General features: G+C 35.5%; 3 protein-coding genes across 4 annotated transcripts; 1 reads left to right on the top strand and 2 right to left on the bottom strand.

Annotated features, from left to right (window-relative positions):
• Positions 1-671: 671 nt before the first annotated feature.
• LOC109009223 (ent-kaurenoic acid oxidase 1-like) lies at positions 672-7,291 on the top strand. Its single transcript, XM_018989616.2, has 8 exons — positions 672-1,227; positions 4,988-5,465; positions 5,563-5,829; positions 5,999-6,088; positions 6,201-6,279; positions 6,434-6,540; positions 6,631-6,752; positions 6,893-7,291. Exons 1-8 carry the CDS (start codon positions 995-997, stop codon positions 6,987-6,989), a joined length of 1,473 nt encoding a protein of 490 aa, XP_018845161.1. The 5' UTR covers positions 672-994; the 3' UTR covers positions 6,990-7,291.
• A 139-nt stretch (positions 7,292-7,430) lies between these two features.
• On the bottom strand, positions 7,431-10,880 carry LOC109009224 (WD-40 repeat-containing protein MSI1). The gene is made up of 6 exons (XM_018989617.2): positions 10,277-10,880; positions 9,652-9,978; positions 9,265-9,417; positions 8,368-8,492; positions 8,123-8,218; positions 7,431-7,973 (listed from the first exon to the last, which is right to left on the bottom strand). The coding sequence occupies exons 1-6, from the start codon at positions 10,619-10,621 to the stop codon at positions 7,748-7,750; spliced, it is 1,272 nt and encodes a 423-aa protein (XP_018845162.1). The 5' UTR covers positions 10,622-10,880; the 3' UTR covers positions 7,431-7,747.
• Positions 10,881-11,539: 659 nt separating this feature from the next.
• Positions 11,540-14,722, bottom strand: LOC109009225. 2 transcript variants are annotated; one of them, XM_018989620.2, is made up of 5 exons: positions 14,500-14,722; positions 13,215-13,311; positions 12,260-12,314; positions 11,948-12,164; positions 11,540-11,803 (listed from the first exon to the last, which is right to left on the bottom strand). In XM_018989620.2, exons 1-4 carry the CDS (start codon positions 14,635-14,637, stop codon positions 11,975-11,977), a joined length of 480 nt encoding a protein of 159 aa, XP_018845165.1. In that variant the 5' UTR covers positions 14,638-14,722; the 3' UTR covers positions 11,540-11,803; positions 11,948-11,974. The 2 variants fall into 2 exon arrangements, with proteins under 2 accessions (XP_018845165.1, XP_018845163.1); XM_018989618.2 differs by having other exon boundaries at positions 11,540-12,164.
• Positions 14,723-17,104: the final 2,382 nt, after the last annotated feature.

The following is a 17,104-nucleotide window of genomic DNA, read 5'->3' as shown; positions in this document are numbered from 1 at the left end:
AGATTGATTATATCAATAAAGAATCTACAAATTGACAAAAGTTTATATAATACATTATATATACTTTACAATAAAAATAATTTTACAATTTAATTATCATATCAAATTAAATTAATTTGTGAGTTTATTTTGATAGAATCTCTTTATAGCGAAAGCATTTATCAATTACTTAACATCATCTGAACGAGAGTTCTCATGACTAATTTATGCCTGTTAAACCGTGTGCCCAGTCAAAAGATTTTTGTCACAAAGTTGTGAATTTTATGTAGAATTCTTCCTTGAATGGCTCGTGACACCCTGAGTACACAGAACATTACCATCGCGTTGATTGTTCAAGTTTGGCCTGATTTGTAATAATGGAAACTGATGAGGTCAGGTACCTAATTCTCATGGTTTGCACTTTGCAATGAAGAAAGGTGCATGGCAGAGTGAGAAAACAGAGCCGCAGATGGATCTATTCGCTTTAGTTAATGTTAGTGTCCTTTCCGTATCTGCAAAAACAGTTTGTCCTGGTATGTGAGGAGGACATGGGCTTCAGAATAACGACAGCCCAAAAATATATCAAATTATGAGCACTCAGCGCACAGAGAGAGAGAGAGAGAGAGAGAGATGTGCAATATATATGCTTTAGAGATTCACAACGATTTGCAAGGCGACAAAAAACACAAATAGATAAATGCCGGCCAGCTCTCTCTCCATCCCCATTCAAGGCTCAAGCCCTCTTATAAATGCCACAGTGACATTCACAAACCTTTCTTTCTACTCCATCCGCCTCCTATTCTACTAGTGTTCTTACTTCTTACCCCCACCCTTTTTTTCACAGACTCGGTTCTTCTGTCTGTCTCTCTAACATTAATTAGTTGGAGAGTATATATCATACAAAAAAAAGTTGCGTGGGATATAGAATGAGAGTGATCAGAAAATCTGCAGTAATATTGTGAGAGATATATAATCGAGAACAAAAGACAGGAGCGGGTGGTTGCGCATAATATTAATGGAGTTGGGTATCATCTGGACCGTGGTGTTGTGCATATTGGGTGCTCGGGTAGCCCTGAGATGGCTGCTCAAGAACACAAATTGGTGGCTCCATGAAACCCGATTGGGAGAAAGGCAGTACTCTCTTCCTCCAGGTGATTTGGGTTGGCCTTTTCTGGGCAACATGTGGTCCTTCCTCCGAGCTTTCAAGTCCAACGATCCTGATTCCTTCATCTCCAGCTTTGTTTCCAGGTCACTCTTCCATCCCTTCTCTCTCTCTCTCTCTCTCCACACACACACACACATATATATATATATGTTATATGTATGTTATATGAGCTAAAGATAGCAGAGCTTAGGCCGATGTCTGAGCTCAAAGGATCGTTCTAACTTCTATGCTACAGTGACACCCATAGCAGTGTTGAGAACCGGAAACCTACAAGGGCCTTTTCGTGATTTTCACTGATGTAACTAGCTTGACATTTTCTAGTTATTTACAAAATTACCCCTTTTTATGCACTGCGTGTCGTCTCGAGTGTAGCTTAGCGAGCGAGTACGTACGGAGTCACCAAAACCAATCGTCCGACTCCGAGAGAGGAGAGCTGGTCCATTTTTGTCATTTTCACTGTCTCTTAAACGCAGTCTTTTCTTTTTTTTTTCTTTTAAAATTAAAAAAAATAAGTTCTAAATTCTAAAGACTTGGTCAGTCTATGATGCGGCGCAGAGCCATCGTTCGTGATGAAATGCTCCAAATTTCACCGTCCGTTTGCATGCAAAAAGACAAAGTCTTGGTTCTGGGCCGTCAAATCCAAACGGCTGCCTTTCGCATTGTTCAGCTTTAGGACGTCCGAGGTCCGCTTCATCATGTGGCTCTGTCTCTGTCTCTGTCTGACCGATGAGCCCAACTTCGTCTTGTAATGCGGCCTTTATAGGATTTTGTTATGGATTAATTATTATTTATTTTTAATCTGATCGTTTTTAAAATTGTTTTTATAAGATGTGAAGTTTGTTCAATAAAAATAAAATTATTTTGTCTCTCCATTTTGAACGCTCTATTTGACCGCTGGAAAAAAATTATTATTATTTTTATTTAATGATTAAGGACGTGATTTTAAATATATTGATATATTTTTTTATTTTTTAAAAATATTAAAAAAATGTAAAAAAAAAAACCACTGGTATGCCCAGTAGTAAGAGTGGGGCAGCATAGTAGCCCCACTCGTTCAATAAATAGTAGCTGATGTTCGTGCAGTTTGACAAGTAGGATGAGACAAAAAATTCTCATCTCATCATTACAATTTTTTTAAAATTTTATACAAAATATAATAAACAATTCAACCTTTTCAAATCTCAATTTAATTTTTTTAAATTCTAAAATAATAATAATATTATAAAATAATATTTTAAATTTTCATCTAAAACTAAAATTTTTCTTCTCACTATCTAAACCGATACATTTTAGCATCGAAAGTTCATTTTTCTTGCTAAATTTTCACGAAGAATAATATTACTTGTTTATAAAATATGATCATATTCCTAAGAATAGAGTCAATGAGATTTATGAATGGTTTGTGAGAAGAAATATGTAAAAAAAAAAAAAAAAAACAACAACAACAACAAATATAGTGTATTGCATATATATACAATTGCATATTTATACAATTAATTAAGATTTGTCACATTTTAATTGCTGATGTGGTCACACTAAGCTTCAAATATTTTTTAAAAATATATATATTTTGGATGAGCCAAAGGTCCCCTTTGCTAAATTATAAATATTTTTTTTTAAAAAAAAAAAATTATGAATAATTTTTGTATAATTTATGCATTATTTTACTCCAATGATTGATTTGATCATTTAATTTCTTACAATATTCTTATCCATCACTTGCAATGCGTCCTTTATTAGAATAATATTTTATTGAAATTTGGGAGCTTCGATAAATAGGGGAATTTTTTATCTTTTATTTAGTGGTTGAGAATTAGAAATATCCACATGAGGCCCTCTGCCTCGTTAGAATCTTTACTGCTTTGTTGTCCAAAAAGACGTACTAAAAGAAAAATCATTTTACTTTTATAATCTTTATTTAATTCTTTGATAATTAAATTATTTTTTGTTTTACTATCTGTAAAATTCCTTGGTTTCCGAAATAGTGTAAAAAGAATTGTTATATTTGCTTACCGCTTTTACTTTTTTTTTTTTTTTTCATTTTTTTTTTCTGTGACTGCTCGTGTGGCAAAATGGGATTTCTCTATGTGATTCCATAGAATATTTTTATTTCTTTTGAAGTGAAAACTGAAAAAAGCTCTATAATTGATATGTATCGGTATATCCTATCAATTGGTGAAGTTCTCGATGTTTTTGGCCAGAAGTTGATCTACGGGGGGTGTGGTAACTGAACTTTCTCTGAATAATAATAAATAAAATAATAATAATAATAATAATAATGTAGTAACCTTTACTTACTGGATAGTGCTACTCGATAGTCCCAACCGATAGTGAACCGATGCAGTGTATTTTCAGAATTTTTTTTTTTTCATTTCTTTCAAGTATTTTTTTTATATTTTTAAATACTATTATTTTTTTATAAAAATATATATAAATTAAATAATATTTACTTTCTTAATCATTAAATAAAAATAAAAAAATCATCGATCAAACATCGGTAAACCATCGGTTTAATAAGCATTTCCCTTACTAATAATAGTAGCAAACAACTTTTTTTGTCTAGGTCCCACATCGTCTGAAGAAACTTGACCTCTTTGCTAAGGAGAGATATAATTCTTTTTTTTTTTTTTTCTTCCTGCATGCAACACTAGAAATAGGAGAGGGTCACTCAGGATTTAAAAAAAAAGAAAAAAGAAGGAAGAAGAAGAAGATTCCCACAAGGCACAATCGATGCATTTCTTTTAATGTCAACAAGTATACTATTTCAGAGTGGAAAAACTAATAATATAGTTGATAGAATCATAAAGTCAAGAGACTTTTTCTATCATTGTCAAGAGTGCTTGTCCATTCAAAAAGATATATGAAAATATAATGCATCATTGACATATTGAAAAAAAGAACCCAACATAAAAACAATATATAAGTTATAGCAACTACTGCCAAACTAGTAAAAGAGTACTTTGCACTCTTATAAACTGGTTTTTAGTGCTCAATTGAGTCATTGGATGAGTCAATTGAGCACTGAAAACAAGCTAGACTTAAACCTCTGAAAAAGGGATATGTAAAACTACTGAAAAAAGGATGGCTCATTTTCTTTCAGCTTCAAAGTTCAACATCACTTTACTCTTATTATATCTATATATATATATATATATATATATATCCTTCTTGATATGTTAATGGGACCCTGGATAATGATGCCATGCACTTTGGCCCGATGGTGGTGAATTTGGTCCTCATAATGGAACTGTTTGAATTATTGGTTGATATTTTTTTTTTTTAATGGGTTTCTGATATTGGATAGATGTGATTACAAGATTTCTTTATGCCCCCACCTTTTAGCAGCATGCTTTTGGAAACTTTGCACTAAAATTTGAATCCTTTTAGCTTGGGTCTTTTTCGGGCCCGTTTGGATTAAGATGTGAGATGATGTCATCTCATCTAATTTCAACTGATAATCTCACTATTATTTATAAATCATTTCATTTCATCTCATTATCTAAAAATATTCAAGGTGTATCAATATCTTACAAAATAAGTGAGAGGGAGGGATTGAATTAGAAGATCCCCTTAAGCTCAGACAAGAATTTTATAGGACCTTAATTAAACCAAAAGACGTACATAAAGTAGACTACAACATGATTTATTAATGTTGTCCATATAAATATTTTGAACAAAATTAAATGAATAATGAATTAATGTTGTATGACTCGTTTTATTTGTTCACCGATCTTTCTTCCACGTAAGATGTTCAAGTTCATATAAGAGATTTTTTTTTTTTGGCTGCAAATGGTGTACGTACATATAAGTAACCACGTAATTAATTTTGTAACAAAACTGCAGATTTGGACGCACGGGGATGTACAAAGCCTTCATGTTTGGGAGCCCTAGTGTCATAGTTACGGCACCTGAAACATGCAGAAGAGTTTTGACAGACGATGATTGTTTTAAGCCCGGCTGGCCTCGATCCACCATTCAACTCATTGGAAAGAAATCATTCATCGGGATTTCTTACGAAGAACACAAGCGTCTCCGGCGGTTAACGGCTGCTCCTGTCAATGGTAACGAGGCATTGTCCATGTATGCTAAATATATCGAAGAAAATGTCGTATCTTCCTTGAACAAGTGGACGACAATGGGAGAAATTGAGTTTCTGACCGAGCTTCGGAAGCTTACTTTTAGGATAATTATGTACATTTTTCTTAGCTCAGAGAGTGAGCCGGTAATGGTGGCTTTGGAGAGGGAATATACAACACTTAATTATGGAGTTAGAGCTATGGGAATTAATCTTCCAGGATTTGCTTACCATAAAGCACTCAAGGTGAGCGAGTAATAGCTGGCAGTTTAAAGGTTGAAAATCAATCCAAAATGGATCACTAATGCTACAAAAACATTACAATTGGTAATCATTATTTCAGGCTAGAAAGAATCTTGTGGCTACATTTCAATCTATCGTTGATGAAAGAAGAAATCAAAGGAAGAAGCTTGTTGTCTTGCCGGCGAAGAAAGATATGATGGATGCTTTGCTAGATGTGGAAGATGAAAACGGTAGGAAATTGACCGACGAAGAAATCATAGATGTTCTGTTGATGTACTTGAATGCAGGTCACGAGTCTTCAGGACACACTGCAATGTGGGCTGCCATTTTCCTAGAACAGCACCCAGAATATCTTCAAAAAGCTAAGGTACTACTGAAACTTAACAATTGCTGATCAATAGCATTAACATGATCTAGTTCTTGAAATCAGTCCTTGAACTTGCAGACCTTCTTAATTCTTGGCCGCACTTTTACTCGTTGAGTTTCAATTTTTGTTGTTCTTTACGTGATTGAATCCTGTTTCCGAACAACTGCAGGCAGAGCAAGAGGAAATCGTAAGGAAGAGGCCACCAACGCAGATAGGGTTGACGCTAAAAGAATTTCGAGAAATGGAGTATCTGTCAAAGGTACATTAACACCCATTTTCGCCAGCTTCCTGCACTAACTCAATTTGGCATTACTTTTTTTGTACGTTCCTCTCTTTTTCACCTTATAAATATAATATTTTTATAATTGTAGGTGATCGACGAAACACTTCGCCTGATAACGTTTTCACTGACTGTTTTCCGAGAAGCGAAAATGGATGTCAATATAGGAGGTGAGTCTATGCTCTAGATTTTTCATTCCTTTTAATTTACTTCTCATATATGGCTAATTAAGCTATGATGGTTTAGAGAGATATAATATGTGTATTTAGATGTTTTAACTGGAAAAACATGTTTAACAAGAACTACTCGTTCCGTTCTTTTCAGGTTACACCATCCCCAAAGGTTGGAAAGTCCTAGTCTGGTTCAGAAGTGTTCACCTGGACCCTGAAATTTACGTGAATCCAAAGGAATTCAATCCTTCCAGATGGGATGTGAGTAGAAACAACATGACCTTTTTTGCATCTTGCTTAAGTCTGTGATGAGATTAGTATGCTGATTTGTTTTATCTGGCCTGTGGGCAGGGTTTTACACCCAAAGCAGGAACCTTCCTTCCCTTTGGAGCAGGAAGCAGGTTGTGCCCTGGAAATGATCTTGCTAAGCTGGAGATCTCTATTTTCCTTCACTATTTTCTCCTTCATTATCAGTGAGTTATCTTGCAATCTTTTTTCTTCTTCTTTTATGCTACTCAGAGTCTCAGAGATTTCTATATATGTAAATAACATTTCAAATTAATATGTACTGATCATTTTGTTTTTGTTTTTTGTTCAAATCATGGTACAACAGGATGGAACGGCTTAACCCCGGATGCCCAGTGAGGTACTTACCACACACAAGGCCAACTGATAATTGCTTGGCGAGAATCAATAAATGTTCCACTTAATCTGTATAAGAAGAAAGTAAGTGGAAGCAACAATAAAACAGCATATTCTTGTTATAATTTTAATCGAGAGGAGTTTTATTTTTGTTTCGAGTCTATCTTTGTTCTCAAGTCCCAGCTCGATCGATGCTAATGGTATGAGTTTTAATAGTCTATATCGTGATGTTTTGGATACCAGATCTTTAGGTTCTATCTTCATGGCTACGTAGCATTCTCATGGCATTGCTGTTAGGCTACAGCAAATGATTCTTGTAAGATCAAATGATATCATTACTATACGAATACAAGCATTTGAAATTATCTAATTCTCAAGCAAAGCAAGATATTGTCTGCAATCTTCCTGCCAGGGTGTGAAAAATGTCTGAAATCAACTGAAAGAATCATTCAAACATGCTTTGAGGCCGTTATTAGCAAATAATCAGTCAAACGTGCCCATTGACTAAAGAAACTATAAACCACAAAGCCTTAAACATTTCACAGATAACTTCGATTAACGTTCACTGATTTTAGGCTACATTCAGTGTGAATTAAGCTCCACTGCTGAAATCTGAAATAATCTATAAAGAGTTCCAGAAATAATTATGGGAACTGTGTATGAGTGAATGTAACAAGAGTCAGTAACACAAGCACAAAAGCTTGCAGAGACGTAAGGAGGACACCGAAAAACAAAAACAAATAACTATGGAAATTAACACCTAGTTGCACCTTCTATAATTCTTTTTTGCGGCTACTTGTCTATGCCAAAACACTATAAAATTACATTAAGCAGCCTTAGTCGTTTCTTCTGGTAAATCATCTTCATCATGGTAGATGTTCTCTGCCATCTGCCAGATTTGAAGTATGTTATCCTCAGCTACACTAGCAACAACCCAATCTTCACACGGGTTCCAAGAAAAATCAGATATTTTACTCGTGTGACCACCATGAATAAAGAGTAACTCTGGCGGTCCATCTTCGGCATCCTCTGGCGTTTGTTCTTCATCAATCCTGCAAAAATAGAAATGCCAAGAAGAATTGGTTTATAGGCAATATCTTCGTTCTTATTGGAAAAGATTGGGTAGGTTATACAGGATCAATTTTATAGACAATATCTTTGTTCTTATTTACAAAGACTGGGTAGTTCGTCCGGCAAATACCTGCTAAGATCCCACACCATGAGTCTCCTACCAAGGCAACAAGAAGCTAATATAGTCTCATTTTTTGGATTCCAACCAACTTGGAAAACTTCCTCCCTATCGTACATCAAAGCCAAAAAAAAAAAAAATTATTTGAAAAATTAGCCACAAACGACCAAATACACCCAGAAGTGCTAATAACATAAAAAACAATTCAAGCAAAAATGATATAGAGATTTCTATCAAATCCAGACAAGAATTCTTACTTGTGACAATCAAAGGTGTGGAGTGCAGTGCTGATCTTGCGTAGATCAAACAACTTGACTGTTTTATCAGTAGACCCCGTTGCAACAACCCACTCGTTAAAGGGATTGAAAGCTAAGCAGTTTACCTGACAATGACATGAAAAAAGAAGAAATTTTCACAGACCCAAAAGAAAAAAATATATATATCTTTATCGATAAGAAAAAAACAAATATTCTCTGGACAATAGCCAAGGATAAGTTGAGCATGACAAAATATCAGTCTTTCAGCACTGAAAGCATCAAAAGCACAAAGGAGGGATACGTATACCTGGATTGACGAATAACTAATACTAACAATGTCATCCAAAAAGATAAAAGAAAGTTTCACCATCACACAGATTCATAATGCAGGATAGAGACGAAGAGATTTAGGTTCTCTCTTGCTAGTTTGCATTACCTTCCCCTACTCTCCATATCATCCACAGCACCAAGAAAGATAGAATTGACCAGGCTGGATTTCTATGCACAGTAAGGGCAATAAAAATAAAATCCAAGTAATGATGACTGGAAAAATGGTAATGTCCCAAGAATACTTCAAATTTATGTAAGGTAGCCTGGTAGGTAACGGATCTGCACTTAAGTGTTGACCTTCACCATAGAATCACTTAATGGCATCAACAATACATGCTTCTGCTTATATATATATACTTATAAAAAAATCCTAATATAGATTATAGCCTACTCATACATGATACGCCCATTTGTCACCTACCCATGTCTGACAATTTGATATTGCCATCTTCTGGGGCACAGTTTTGCCTTTGAAGAACCGGAATATAGTAACTAGTGTGTAGAAACTTAGACCATCTACAACAATTTGCCCATATGCATGTGCCAGAGAGAGATGGATTCACCTACCTCACTTTGATGAGCGATGACGGATTGGACAGGCTTGCTAACTGATGGAGTCCGGAGATCCCATATAAGCAGGTGCTGATCATCACCAACTGAACCAAATAAGTATTCGTGCCTCAGATGCCAAGCTACATCTTCTACAACACCTTCATGAACCTAATATTGGAAATGGTAACATTTCCAACCCAGTACGGTCAAAATGAAATTAGATCGGAGTGGCTGTTAAATTTTTATAAGAATGTTTAATTAACTTTAAAATGAAGTAATATATATATATATATTGGTCTAAAACTGAATGGTATTTTATCCCCCCCAAAAAAAACAATGGGTGCACGTATGCTTCGCTAGCTAGATTGTCTGAAGAATAACTAGCATAAAAGTGAAATGCACCTTAAAAATTTGTGTGGCGTCGAGGCTTTTGTTCTTAGGAGTTGCATTAATATCCCACAAGCATATCTGAGCATCATCAGAGCCACTCAGTAAATGGCCCTGCTTAAACTTACTCCAGGATAAGCCATATCCTTCAGTGTTGTGGCCCCTCAACCGTAAGTCAGGACTACACGCCCCATCTAGAGGAGGCTTAGATGGGTGTTTGCTATAATCAAAAACATAAACTTCGGCACTAACTGTCTTAGTGGCGATAATAAACGGGTTTTGAGGCATATAGCGAGCACGATTAACCTCTCCATCGTGATTTATTTGCTGGATTATTTGCACCTGCCAGAAAATAATTCAAACATTAACGAGCTGAAAAAACTAAACCGACTAAGAAGAATATATAGATAATTACGAATAAAACGCATCAGTAGTTTGTATCATGCGAAATTTTCCGTAGTAACTTTCATTTTCTGGCATTAAATTTCAACCAAAAAGAGAGGAGAAAAATTGGGTTTTTGATATAACATATAGCAGTTTTCTAGAATGCAGAAAAACAACACAAGTGATAAAACACTTTCTCAGCCACCAAACAGACAACAAAGTTTGCTAAAGAAGTGAGTGAAAGGAAAATACGAACCTTGCCATTGGCGCAGCCGAAGCCACCGACATCGGCGCGGTCGTCATCGTAGTGGCGGGCGTCGTTCTCGGCGTCCTCGAGAGGGAGCTGGACCTGGGCTAGCATAAGGTAATTGGGCTCGTTTTCGGAGGTGTGGGTGCCGAGAATCATCTTCTGGACGGAATAATCCTTGCCGGGGGGCTCCTCTCGGTCCGGAAGCCACTCGACGGTGAGAGAAGGCCACTCGAGGGCGTGGGTAATGACCAGATCGTAGAGGAAGGGGGTGTTCTTCTTCCATATCTTGTACTCCTCATTTATGAGCCTCTCCTCGATCTCCCCCCTCACCTCCTCCTCGTCTTTTCCCATGTTCCTCCTCCTCCAGCTGCTGCTGCCGTCCGGATTGGAAGTTCTCTTTTCCTTCTCGGGTTTTTCTCTTTGTAGGGAGTTTTCAAGGATGTTCCCGCCACGACTGGGGCACTGACTGAGAAGTGAAACCCTAGAGGCTGGAGCTGATTACCACCGGGAAAACCACCGTGAAAGTTCAGAACTTTGGGTCGGGGATTGGAAGAAGGATGAGATCCAAAGGTGAAATTACCAAAAACATGTGTAGGAAGTTAGGAACTACTAACTAGTTCACTGTTATAACTATTATTCTTTTAATTAAAATGACAAAAACGTCCATATTTTACTCCAATAAATTAATATTATTTTTACATACACAAGGAGAAATGGGTTGAAGAAGTATATAAATTTAGTTCACTCTTGTTTAAAAAAATTGGATAAATTTAAAATTTATGTAAAAAATCTCACTTTCTTAATTGTGAACTTCATTTTTTTTTTTAAAAAAAAAGTGTGAAAAAATAGATAAATTTTAAATTTATGTGAAAAATCTCACTTTTTAATTATGAACTCCATTTTTTTAAAAAAATACAGCTTAACTTCTTAAAATTATAACCAACATTACTTCTAAGTAAAAAATCATAACAAAAGAGATATACCATTTAGATATTAAGAAGTAAAGATCATTGATAATAAATAAAAATAAACTATATTAAGTGAAATAAAGTGATTTTGTTCTTGAAAACAGTTTTCAGAAATATTTTTCTTTTAGAACATATCCCTTATTTTTTGGGAAAATTGACAATTTCTTGATTGACATGTATGAATTACGGGCAAGCTCCCTTCTTCTTCTTATTTTTATTTTATTTAAAAAAAAAAAGGAAGTCAATTAGGGGCAATTTGCAACTTGCAATTTGTCATCTGTAATTGAGAAATAATAAAGCAAGCCACATAATCGCCATCATAGCAGGAAACAATGATTCAGCTACAAGACATCCACAAAATTCTGTATTTTCATGGTTTCATATTGTGCTCAACTGGTCACTTCAGAGTAACATTGCATTCCCTTGTATGTGAGTTAGAGAGAGAGAGAGAGAGAAAGAGAGCGAGCAGATGGTTCTCAAACTGTGATCGTATCAACAGGAATTTAACCACATTGTACGATGTTTTCCTATGGCGATCAAGTTGCAAGTACATGCTTCCTGAATCCTGGGAATAATAAAATAGCTACATGGTTAGTTTGACAAATTGGCTGCATAGTTTTATTGTTTTGATGTCTCACCAAGGTTACAAACACTAGTTTTACATGCTTTAAAATGAACTGCATTTTGGAAAGAAAAGTTGGAACAAAACCGTGCGTTAAGCCATCATTGAATTTGATTATTCCTCGTTTAGAAGTAAATCTGCAGCGCTACTGCGTACTCGGTCACCTTGGACCTCATACTTTTTCTGATCTTGGGTGTGATTGGCATCCATCTTCATGAAATGGAAGCCCATTATATACCTATACTCCCCAGTCCCAACGCAGCGAGAGCAGTAGCTGAGACCACTTCCACCACAAGTCCTGCACCTACAATAGTGATTCAAGGAAGTTGATGGAAGGCCAAAATTGGATGAAATAATCATTGAGTGCACTAAAAAAAAAAAAGGGGTTCGATATGTCACCATTTTGGCCATTCGCCTTTAGGAAGCATTGCTAAATGCACAAAGTTCGTCCTTCCTATGATATTCAAGCTGAGAATAAAATTAGTAGCAGAAGGAATAAAGAAAGAACAAAAAAAAGTTGACTTCGTTTTGATGTCACGTGCTGCTTATGAAACCTAACAACAATCACTCAATGGAGTTTGATAAAAACACAACGTTAACAACAATCTGCAATTCAACTAGAGCTACAGGGACAGACTTGATAACATGTCTACACTTGAGGAAAGAAAATATAGCTCAGCCTTTTTTTTTTGTGCAAATGATAAGTTACAAACACCTGCTAAGTTTTGAACCCATGACCTAATTTCACCCACATACTACCACCCTACAAAAAAAGTTATGATATCTACTAGAAACAACCTATCTTTTAATGTTTAGGGTGCAAAGTAAAAAATAAGTGGTAGTTTGCAGGTAAAAAATATAATTTCTCCTCCTTTTCTTTTAGCCTGAAAAGTTTATGAGACTTCATGCTGCTTAGCAAATTTGGATATTTTGAAGAAAAAAGAAGTTGAGTTCAACAATTTTTTCAATATATCTACAGCATTGGGAAATAAAAGCTCGATGCCACACTTGTGACCTGACTTGGTGCAACTTAGATTTTGAAAAACTCAAGTTGCTTGTTGTGCTATGAGAATTTAGGTTCCCAAAATTCACACACTTTCTGACAGAAAAAGTGGAAGCTGAACATACTGTTAAGACGCACCCTAGCAACATTGGATGAGCCAAAGCAGCACTTCTTATGTCAGACTAAAATCAGAGAAGGCAATTATTGAAGTACTAAAAAAGAAAATTATCGTCGTTGGAAGGAAAAAAGATGGATTAATGTTGGACATAAAAACAAATAGCCATACAATGGAACTAATGTGCACGTTTGTGTGTGCACCAAGGAGGGGGGAAGAGAAAGAAGGAGAGATACCTCTTCCGCGACAATGATGGCAATCAGCCCTTCCACTCCCTTTACAGACTACACAAGGTGGATCTGGCTGCTTTCTTACTTCTTTCCAAACATTTGACTGGAAAAACAAAGAGGCATAAAAGAAATAATGAAAGGGGCTCTAAAATAAGTTCATTTGCAAGTTAGCCAACATATTTAATCTTTCACATTTCTCATCCTAATTGAGCAACATAAGCTTAGGCTTAAACCTCATCAGATGCATTCCTACTCATAAACTATCAAGAAAGAAGTACTTCAGAGAGTTTCAGGCCTGGATAAGCACTCTTTTGGGAGAATTTCCTGCATAGCTTGAAGTTCGATCCTCCCAAAAAAACAAGTGCAAAATAGATGGATCTGTCTGTGGCTAGTTCCCTGTGCAAGGGCAATCCTTTTTTCATGAATTTGGCAAGCAAGGACGGGATTTTAGCCAAGTTTGGGTTTGGATTTCGGTGAATATGTTAACAGTCAGATATCATTACCACTTCAACATATTAAAAAGCGGTGACTGCAGGGGTGGGAGATAATGTGGTTAGAGGTGTTTAAGTGGTATCTACTTAACACTAGAACATCAAAGGAAGACGGAAGTAATTTTCCATTATATCGCTAGAAAAATGAATGACATAAGAATACAGGGATTCTCCAACATGAAATGAGGTGCATGGCTTCTCACTGGCAACATGGGAAATAAAATTCAAATCCAACAAAGTTATATCATAATCAGGTTAGAAGGCTTCAACGAACACAAATCGCCTTATCTAGAGATGAATAGCAATTTGCGTTAAAAGGAAAAAAGTGCTGTAGATTTTATAACACACTTTGAGCTATGATGATGACTAATTCTATTTTGTAAAGGGAAAAAAAAAGCCATTGCTTACAAAGCTGTAGTTGCACCCAAAGTGGGAATCACAACAAAACCACATAAGCTCAAGCAATCTAAAGTTCGATACAAACTTCAAACTATCTTTGCATACAGTAACTAGCAATTAGGAAAAAATGAAGTGCCATTTGGCTCCTGAGAAAATGTGAGAAAGAAAGAGGAACTTGAAATTCAAAAAAAAATTTACCCAACTAAAATTCACACTTCAATGAACCATTATTTTTTTTATTATTATTATTATTATTTATAGGGATGAACCCAATACTCAAAAAAAAAAAAGTTCTTATACTTAGAAAAACGTTCTTTATAAGCAAAGAAAAAAAATTCTTGCCTTTCCCACCAATTTTCTCGGCAACCAAACAGGGGATAAGAGAGATGAAGTGAACTTGCCTCCGTCCTGACGACCCAACAGGGCTTAGAGAAGGAGAGACGGGGCAAGGGGCTCGGAATCCGAGGAGCAGGCGCACCGTTGGGATTTTCGGCCTCCAATTGGACGGCTGTCAGTAAGCTCGACGTTCTCAATGCCATTCTACCAATGCCGACTCTGAAACACGGCGGCCATGGACCGAGTGTCCGGATTATCTAATGTTTATGAAACGACGAAGTCGTTTATCTAATTTCTTGGACCCCACAGAATATATCAGCAAAAGCGAGGGACCGCTGTCATATACATGCGCAATTATATGGTTCAATTATAATCTTTTAATAAATTAATCAAATTTAAATTGACTTTAACATGTGAAGTGTTGTAATTATAAAGAAATTTTATAAAAATAAATTTATAAATTAACATAATTTTATATGATATGTTAGATCTATTTTACAATATAATGTATCATATTAAATCATATTAATTCGTATGTTTATTTTTACGATATTTATTTGTGATTAAAGCATTCTTCTTTTGATCTAAATACTTGATTAACCTTATGAATACAATACAATCCGTATCTTATTAAAAAAAAAGAGTTATAAACATTAGAAACGCTTTGGAGCGATCTGACTATTTTTTTGGCCTTAACATACTGTAATAAAAATCTGTCACATCAGCAAATTCATTCTAAGCATGATGAAGCTTATCACACCAGAACTCAAAATCCAAAAGTCAATATTTTGAAATTCTGATATGAACCCGCGTGAATGAAATCTCTTGATTGATTAAACAGTTTAAGATCACTCATGTTTATAAATTAAAAATAGAATATGATAAAAGTAGTAATCATAGATATATTACCAATTGAAAATGGAACTTGATGGGGTTTTTTGTAAACAGAGCCCCATCAAGTTCCAAAGCGGGCTAGTCCTGAAAAGTTGAAGGCATCGCTACTCTCCTCGATCCATCCATGGTCGTGGCTGCAAACCGAACCTGCAAAAATCCATTCTCCCTTTTAATTTGGTCTAATTGAAACTTCTCTATGTCTATTATTCTCCAGTTTTTCGGTGTAACTCATGAAACCCTTTAGTCGTGGCTCAAGCTGGCAAATGGCTTAAGGTTTGTTCCTCTTAAAATTAACTTAATTCTTTTTCTTAATTTGATGGCCACCGCATTACCTTATAAAATTCCTATTCTATACTAAACATGCATCATCAATCTTTCATATATTCAACTCTCTCCCACCGTGTGAAGCATCTATAATTTTAAATGTATAAAAATAAATACTTGATTGATTCCTTCCCCAAGATTTTCTTAAGAAGCCAACAGAGGCTTGTTTTTTTTTTTTTTCTAAGCAAACAGAGGCTTGCTTATTTAGCCAAAATGGCGTAAACTACTAAAGAAAAAACACGTCAACTAAAGCAAAACAGAGAGAAACAATTTTATTCGAAGTTTTCAAAAATAACGAAGCGAGTGAGAAAATCAGAACTTTTTTCAAACAAAAAAAGTTAACAAAAATTTGAAGCGACAAGCTCACAAGGAGAATCTGCAAAAAAATCAGAGGAGATAGAGTTCTGATTTCTCGTCGATGAAGGAACCTCAAGTGGACGAGGAGCTGGGATGGGTCATCGAAGGTTGTGAGGGAGACGAAGAGATGCAAGAGACCGAGGGTGAAAGGGAGAGATTTGAGTGTGAGAGGGGATTAAGATTTGCTGTTGTGCCACTCCATTATAATTTAGATGGAAAGTATACATGGCATCAATTTATTGGGAGGGTGCTTTTTAATAGATGTAGGTCGGACCGGTTATAAGATTAATTCTATAAACATATATCTCCTCTTTTTTGTTTTTTGACAAAGCAACCTACTAGCCTAGTTATATCTATTCCCCAATAAATCCATGAAAAAAATCTGTCTTTATCAATTTTCAATAAGATGCATCCATTGAGTTTTTAAAAGCCAATATTCTCTTATTAATCTCATTAGTTACTAGCGATCTTTGGTTTCTATTAAGTGAATTGCATTAGGAAAATACTAAAGACAAAAGGGATCCTATAAAAAAATCTCACAAACTGATTGTAGTACTACGTCGTATCAATTAAATCCCTCCCTCTTCCCTTTCTAAAGCCCCCATCACCAGTTCCCCTGCGCCCCATCAACCACCGTCGAACCTAATTCCAAAGTCCCATTGAGCCGTCGACAACCCAGATAATGTTGTTGATAGACTATAGCTGCCATCGACAGCCATTGTTTTGATCTGAAGGATGTTTGAAAGATGTATACAGGCTATACACTTTTGATATAAAAGGTTGTCTTGTGATCGAATGACAAATTTTTATAATTTTTGTACACAAGCTTTGTCATTATTGGGGGCACGCCGGCGGGGTTGGGTTTAGGTTTAGCTGAAAATGATATTCATAAATAAATAAACTTAAATGAGGTCAATTTGTGGATCTCTTTATGTTCTTAGTGTGTGACTCATTGCATTATAGAAAAGGATAAGTAAATTTCATGCCAACTTGCGATGCAAGATGATGCGTGACATGTTGAGACTCGATTTAGAACATCGAGTTTTAATAAAGAGTATACTAATTTTTGTTATAAATTTAGGTTAGACATATTTC

This window comes from Juglans regia, chromosome 14 (assembly GCF_001411555.2).
Source record: "Juglans regia cultivar Chandler chromosome 14, Walnut 2.0, whole genome shotgun sequence".
Lineage (NCBI taxonomy): Eukaryota > Viridiplantae > Streptophyta > Magnoliopsida > Fagales > Juglandaceae > Juglans > Juglans regia.
Note: the sequence above shows the minus strand (reverse complement) of the source record. Positions and strands in the feature narration are given on the sequence as shown.